We start from the raw sequence: 7,187 nt of genomic DNA on the forward strand, positions 1-7,187 counted from the left end.
CTCCGAGAGAGGTGAAGGCTAAAGCTATCTGTGAGGATAAGAATATGGATAGTGAAAGTGATGTTGGATTGAATGTGCCGAGCAGTGGCGACCCACCTTCCTTAGCTTCCCACCATGCACGAGGAATAATTTTTTAAAGTCGGTGATATCAAAACAATACAATCTATGAACTCTATCAGCAAAACACAAAGAGAGGCAGCCAAAATAAGGGATGTTCAATGGAAGTTGCTTGAAAGGCTAGTAAAGATAAGAGTGGAAAAGCAAAAGGACTTTGAATGTAAAAAAGTTCATATGAAAAAGTTGAAGTTTCTCTTTTTTGTTTAACTGAAACTTTAAATTTTAATCAAAATAGCATTTGTTTCAAAGTGTAGGGATTATCTAGAATGTGCCTTCCTTTGCATGATACCTTTAATCAATTTAAAAATTATCTTCCTTTTTTTAGTGATTCTTAGCCAAAATAGAGTAGTAGTTGATCAAAAGGTCAATAAAAAGCTTGGCTTTTAGTGGTTTTGGCGGCCCTAGTGCACCAACTTCATTCACTCATGCATACATGATTTTGCTTATGTCTATGAGTGTGTTTACAAGATGGACCCCTCAACACCACTTGGCCATACTACCAGCTCTCCTCCATACTACATGCGTTGGCCATTAGCAGATTCGCTCACAACACCTGTGTTCAAGCCACTACATACTATAGCACTCTTGCCCAAGGACAGCCATTTTGGCAACCCATGCAAACAACAATACAAACATGTCAATGCGTGGCATTGCAAAGAAACAAAGCACATGTCCTATTTAGTGCCCTTAATCTTGAAAAAATGAAAAGCCTTTCAAAACAGCAAGTGCATAAATGAAGGGTGAATTTAGAAAATGGAAAGTCAAAAGACTTGTGTCCATATAAAGAGATGGTCGATGCACATTAAATGACGACTCTTAACCGTCATAAAAAGTAGAAACTAAAGGAGGTCAAGGAGTTACTTTATTGACTTTGCTCATGAAAAGGGATGTAGCCACATTCTTGCACCAATTCAAGAGCCTCGGTCGTCCCTAGGGTTGAGCAAAAGTGTCCTTTCATTCCCAACAATTGCAACACTCTTACAAAGAGCCTCTATTATGCCCTAGCATCCCTCCAAAGCACAGCACATGCCACACCGGACGACTTCTACTCCTTTTACCACATCGATAGTTGAGTGGGGCATGCAAAGAACCTCTATCATGCCCTAGCAACCATCTAAAGTAAAGCCCCAGAGTCACACTGGACCACATCTACTCGTTTCATCGCGCATTGATCCCACACCTGCAACATGGACATTCAACCAACCACCAAGGTTTATGTGAATTTGAGCAACCGACACCGGAGCTCCACAGCTGCACAAATACTCACTAAAGACGGAAGCAAAGGCTGTACTAGAGGAGTATTTATACAAGAGAGGCCTCACTTTGATTTTTGCAAACCAAGCTGGATGGATGGAGTCCACTATAGGCACTAATGGCGTGGTGCAAAATTCCTAAAATTGTGCCTACGAGCATTGAAGTTGCAAAAGAGCAATGCCATTCATGCAAAATTCTCGAGCAAGGCTCCGTGTACGGGCTGTGTGCAAGGTATGGTAACCACCGCTTCCAAGGCGAGGCTTCAGAGCAAAGCAATGGGTAGGTTCATCTTCTCGGAACCATGGTTCCCTTGGGCAAAGGTGAAGACAAAGGCAATGGCAAATCCAAACAAGAAGCGTGAAGCAAGGCTCCACCTTCAACCACTCCAGGGGGTAGAGCACAAGGAGTGGTTAGGCTGGTGGAGGCCCCTCTTTTACAGAGTTTGTGCTACCATCATTCCAAGCTGTCAACACACCAATCAGAGGCAAGGGAGCGCAGATCATGATACAAGTGACCCAGCGCTTCAATATGGCCTAGACATGCACCTACCACCCTTTCAATATTACCTCCAATCCCCAGCAATCCACCTCACGTAGTGAAAGTCACATCAATCTACCTCACAAAGTGAAAAGAATCAGGTTCTCAGACAATGACAATGAGGCATAGATCACATTTAAACAGCCTCTGCTGATGAAGATGTGCTATGAGAGTCGCTGCATGATTTGATTTTCTAGGAGGATGGATTGGTCCGATAGATGGTTATATATACAAGCCCACAAAGCACAATGCCTGTATTCCTGGAGTAGAGAGGAATTGCACCAATAGGTAGAGTGAGGAGCTTGAGAGCATCCAGAACACCATTGTCCTTTGTGAACTTGAGACACAAACATCAAGTCACTCGTCCAAATCAGGGCAACAATCACACCTTGACATTTTTTTCCAGAGAATTACCATCCCATCCCAATATCCAAAGAGGGGCCACACACCAGCAGACAGGTTGTTTGGTTCTGCATACAAGGGATACCCTACAACCCCGATGAGATGGGAGCAAGAGAATGCATGCATACCATGATTGCACTGGATATCAAGATCCTATTCCCTGAGCCTGACAATTTTTTATTCTTCGACGAAACATCAAGTAAATCAACTGGGCCGATTTCGGCCATTCGTAGGAGCCACTACAACTCTTGCCTAAAGCAGGGTACTGCTGCAAAGACACTAGGCCCTTCCAGAGAGTATGCATTAGTCAGTACAAGTTATCCTCCTTATAAATAGTTGCATATCTTTTGCTCCACAAAGTGCCGATTAAGATTATAGCAATTCTCGTCAGCACCGAAGCTTAAGCTTTAGTACAAGAGTGTGTATGTTGTGTATGTGTAAGCACTAGCACCGACATGAAGACAATAGCAGCTGCTCTATGTACACTGCACGTGATGGGTTTTGCTTCGTAATGCACAAAACAAATCGCAGCTGTGATTTTTGACAAACAATGATTGTGATAGCAAAGCCAATGACAAGCTACCCCGAAACTGGATGGCCACTTATTGATTTTCACTGCGCACTAATCAAAGTGAGACTTTGCTTGGGGGCATCCAGTCATTTTTCTCTCTGCTTTCGGTGTATGAGTAGCTCCTTTATCTCCTCAAGGGTCTGCAAAGGTCATGTCAAAAGCTTCAATTTTGGCAATTTTCCAATAAATCTCCTTCAAATTACAATGTAAATGTCACATGAGCACTTGCAAATCAAATACAAGCACAATATGCCATGGAAAAAATGTGACGATGGTGCAACACGGGGGCAATCATGCCACAGACTCTATCGCAATGAAAACTTGCAAGAAAAGGGGAATTGGTGCGTTCTCGACCCCTACAAATTTTGTGGTGATCCAGCAACTCAATGGTTCTGTGCCGCCCCATAGCCAAATTTCTACTGTAGACCTCCAAGAAAGGTCTATGGGAAAAATCATGGCTTTTGTGCAGGCACGGGACCGCTGAGTTAGAATTGGATTGCTACAAAATTTTGCAAGGGCAAGGCATTCGTTGCCCTTGTAGCTTGTAAAGTTTTATTGTGATATGACAAGGAATGAGGACAAATGCATCATACCTGCATGGCAATAAGTGTTGGCGTAAGATCTCCCACTTGATATCCAAGGCTAGTGGCCAGCTCTGCAGCACAAGTGAAACAGAAACATTAGCTACTACTACATGAGATGCAGCAACCCTCACCCAAGAAAACCACATTGCATTGACAGAATTTCTACATACTTTGTAAGGAGACTTTGGCATCTGCATTCGCATAACAAGATGCTCTGTTCTCATAAATAGTGCTCAGCCTTTCCAGCGCCTACAAGATAGTAAATGTGTCAGATATTATGCATCCTTAAGAATACCATTCTGAAAGCTCATTCTCAAGGCATGTAGTAAATCAAGTGATACGACAGCATCTAAAAATAACCATGAATTCACCCAAAGATACATTCCATACAAACCCACTTGCCTGAGTGTACGCAGATGTACCCCTCGTTTCTCCACCAAGCAAAGGCCGAGAATGAGTTCCAGCGGCAACCACTCTCTCTGCTAAGGACTCGAGAGGCACATCCAAATACACCGACACACCATACCTCATGTAGCTCCTGCAAAAAATAGGCAAATCACATGCATGTTCAGGACATGAATCCAACCATCACGGCATACATTATATAAACAGGAAGAATCGGCACAAAAATCGCACCAATTTTCAGGTCGGATGACAATACCGCCTCCTGTCGCTACAACTAAGTGTACACTGCATGAGAGCTGCTTCAACGCCTGTGTCTGTTCAAAGATTGCATTTTGAATGAACATTGGGGACTTGAACCAAGGTAAGCACGACTTGGCAAAAAAATTCATTATGTCATGTACCTCAGCGCACCGGAAACTCATTTCGTCTTGTTGCTTGAAGAGTTCAGCTACAGACACTCCACCGGCAGCCTCTTCAATAACCTTATCACTGCAAGAACCAGTGGAAAACTAGTTTAATGGTCGCTTTGGGTCAGTAACAACCAATGCAAAGCAAGCCATAGAGCTTTCCAAATTCCAATCCAAGGGAAAAAAGTCTTTTTGTTCTATTGCTTCTGCATCCACTCTCCGCATCAGAATTTCAGAAGTGAACAAGTTTGTTAATTTTGTTTCGTCCTCCTCTACTACTTTGCCACTCTTGCTGTGAAACCTTTGCTCCATAACATCTCGTTGCACATAAAAGTTTTCCACATCCCAATTCCACCTACCACATGACACACTCGCAACCATAAATTTTTTTCTTAAGCACTTACACATCTGAGTAAGCCTTACATGTTCCTACAAGCAATTTACGATTGCTTAATTGGTATGTCCATCTGCTGCGTGCATGATCAATGGGCCAATTGAATTTCTCTGAGGCAATGAGGATGCATATTATAGGTAGGTTTAATGCATTAGTGCTGAAAAGGTGAAAATCCACAAAGAGAAACAGTCCATGCCCAAAGTGGGAAAAGACAACAAAATCTTGACCTAAAATTTTGCCCAATTCCATGCCTTGCCCACCAACATTTGAGAACATTTTAAGCCACAAGACATTCCGGTTGCAAGCTCTAAATGAAGAAAACAAGACCTCCATGGTGCCCAGTTTAATCACATGGATGTAAATTTAGGCGAAAGGCATCTCAGAAAGTAAGCACAATGTACACGCAAACACAAACAGAGAGCAATTTGCGGCATATACTAAAATTCTAGGCCCACCCTGGATTTAGACACGAGCCATTTTCTTTAAACTTTCAAGTATCACGCTTCTGGCATGAAAACACTAGCAAACAATAGGGAAAAAGACGTATCCAAATCGCTACTAAACCAAGCAGAAAGCAAGCTATTCACTGTGAAGAATGTATTACCTATCGACAAATTGGTATTCCAAAGCATCTGCCAAGACCTTGCCAACTGTCGACTTCCCACTCCCCATCATGCCAACAAGGTAAATGCATGTGCCTCTAAGGTCTGACACCAAATCAGCACCTCTTTTCTACAACACAAGCACAGAAATTAGCTTTAAAACTTGGATTAATCAAATGAGCCTTCCAGACAATGAAAGCAGAAAGCAAGCACCTTCAAAAGCAGCATATCCTCAGCGTGGACCTTGTAGCTCCCGCTCGTCGAGCATGTCGCTGATGAACATGTGCAACGAACAATGATGTGAATAACTGGCTGCATGGATCACTATAATGCAAAACGTAAACACTCTTGAATCCTAGTGTAAAACAGGTAACCAGGTGAATTTCTTTCCAGAAAAGCATCAGTAGGCAAGAGTGGTATAGATCAACAAAATCGAGCACAATTCATGGAAAACGTTTTCTGTGACAATGTGCATTGACGCTCTGTGTAACCTTATGGAGGCTTACAGAACCACAGAATGTCCAATCTTGCCAAAGTAAACATGAACTCAAGGCCAACAATCACCGACTCCCTCCCAAATGTGGTAGATTGGCTATACCAGTTCCCTGGAGTTGAGTTCAAGGCTCCTCAGATAGACCTCTGAGGTCTCTTGGGATTGCTCTTACGACACTAAAATTTCTCTTCTTCTTCCTTCCCCCAATTTTGTCCCCACAGCTGCGAACGAGAACCATGCTTAAGCAATAACCCGATCCCTGACACAAGCTCATATAAAAGTCCAATCATAAGTCATCAGCTTTCATTTTTTGTGTGCTTCTACTCCGAAGCACACATCTAATGCACAGAGTGAGTCGACCATAACACAATCATTCGTTCCACAAAGCAACTTGCAATACAAAGAGGAGACAGGAAGCAAAAAAGGGTGCAAAATGAAGTATGCGCAGAATAAAAAAATTCAGAGAGAAATGAAAACCTCCCTCTCTCTCTCTCTCTCTCTCTCTCTCTCTCTCACATGAGAACAGACCAAAACCTGGTAGGCATCCATTGAGAGGGGGATGAGCAGGGGCAGCACAACAGCGAATTCTGTGGGTGGAAACAGAAGCATCTTTGGACAAGAGAAGGTGGTTGTTTTGGTTGTTAGAGAGCAAAATGTTGCGTCCTGATCCTTGTAGCTTGGAAACTGATGCAAGAGAGAGAGAGTTCTTGCTAGAGGAGAGCTGCTGCCAGTCAGTGCGCGAGCCCCTGAAGTGTGCGGAGGGTATCTGCACATTCTTCACTTGCAAGGTCTCCATTTCCGAGCCGAGGAAGGCAGGCAGACGGACAGAGAGAACTCCTGAGGAAAAAGTGCGTGGTTTTTGTTTGCGTGTGGGAGGGGGGGGAGAGAGAGAGAGAGAGAGAGAGAGAGAGAGAGAGTCTCTTTAGAGACGCAAGGTCTGATTGGAAGCGCAGCGACTGATCAATGAGAAAGAAACCACAATCTGTGTATATGTGCGAGTATATCTAGAGAGAGAGTGCGTGTGAGAGAGGGGGGGCGTTGCCCTTAGGGGCAAGACAGGCAACCTGCAGCCCAGGCAGCCCATGCGCTTTAGCATTTGGAAAGAGTCGTTTTTAAGACCAGTCGTCTAAACGTGCTTTGAACCTCCTGCGCCTTCAATCCGTGAGCCCATCCACGTCATCTACAAGCTAATGGATTATGGGATTGATGAAGGTGCCCTACATGAAGGTTTATCATTTTTCAAAAAGTATGCATCTATAAAAAAAAAGTTTGAAATATAAAATGATTGATGATGTGTTTTACATGAAAAGAAGTGATTAATTTTGTCTTGTGTGCCATGGAAAGAGAAAATTTACAAGATCTTAAATCATGAGGGATCTTGTGGAGGCTATTTTTTCATGAAGATTATGTTGCATAAAATT

General features: G+C 43.1%; 1 protein-coding gene across 2 annotated transcripts; it reads right to left on the minus strand.

The window, feature by feature from the left end:
- Window positions 1–2,455: 2,455 nt before the first annotated feature.
- Window positions 2,456–6,840, minus strand: SK2 (shikimate kinase 2). Of its 2 annotated transcripts, none has more exons than XM_086514330.1 (9): window positions 6,301–6,840; window positions 5,487–5,545; window positions 5,276–5,403; window positions 4,272–4,359; window positions 4,102–4,184; window positions 3,868–4,003; window positions 3,636–3,714; window positions 3,475–3,536; window positions 2,456–3,021 (listed from the first exon to the last, which is right to left on the minus strand). In XM_086514330.1, exons 1-9 carry the CDS (start codon window positions 6,560–6,562, stop codon window positions 2,968–2,970), a joined length of 951 nt encoding a protein of 316 aa, XP_086370456.1. In that variant the 5' UTR covers window positions 6,563–6,840; the 3' UTR covers window positions 2,456–2,967. The 2 variants fall into 2 exon arrangements, with proteins under 2 accessions (XP_086370456.1, XP_086370455.1); XM_086514329.1 differs by having other exon boundaries at window positions 6,295–6,837.
- Window positions 6,841–7,187: the final 347 nt, after the last annotated feature.

This window comes from Adiantum capillus-veneris, chromosome 6, assembly GCF_014529385.1.
Source record: "Adiantum capillus-veneris isolate H3 chromosome 6, ASM1452938v2, whole genome shotgun sequence".
NCBI lineage: Eukaryota > Viridiplantae > Streptophyta > Polypodiopsida > Polypodiales > Pteridaceae > Adiantum > Adiantum capillus-veneris.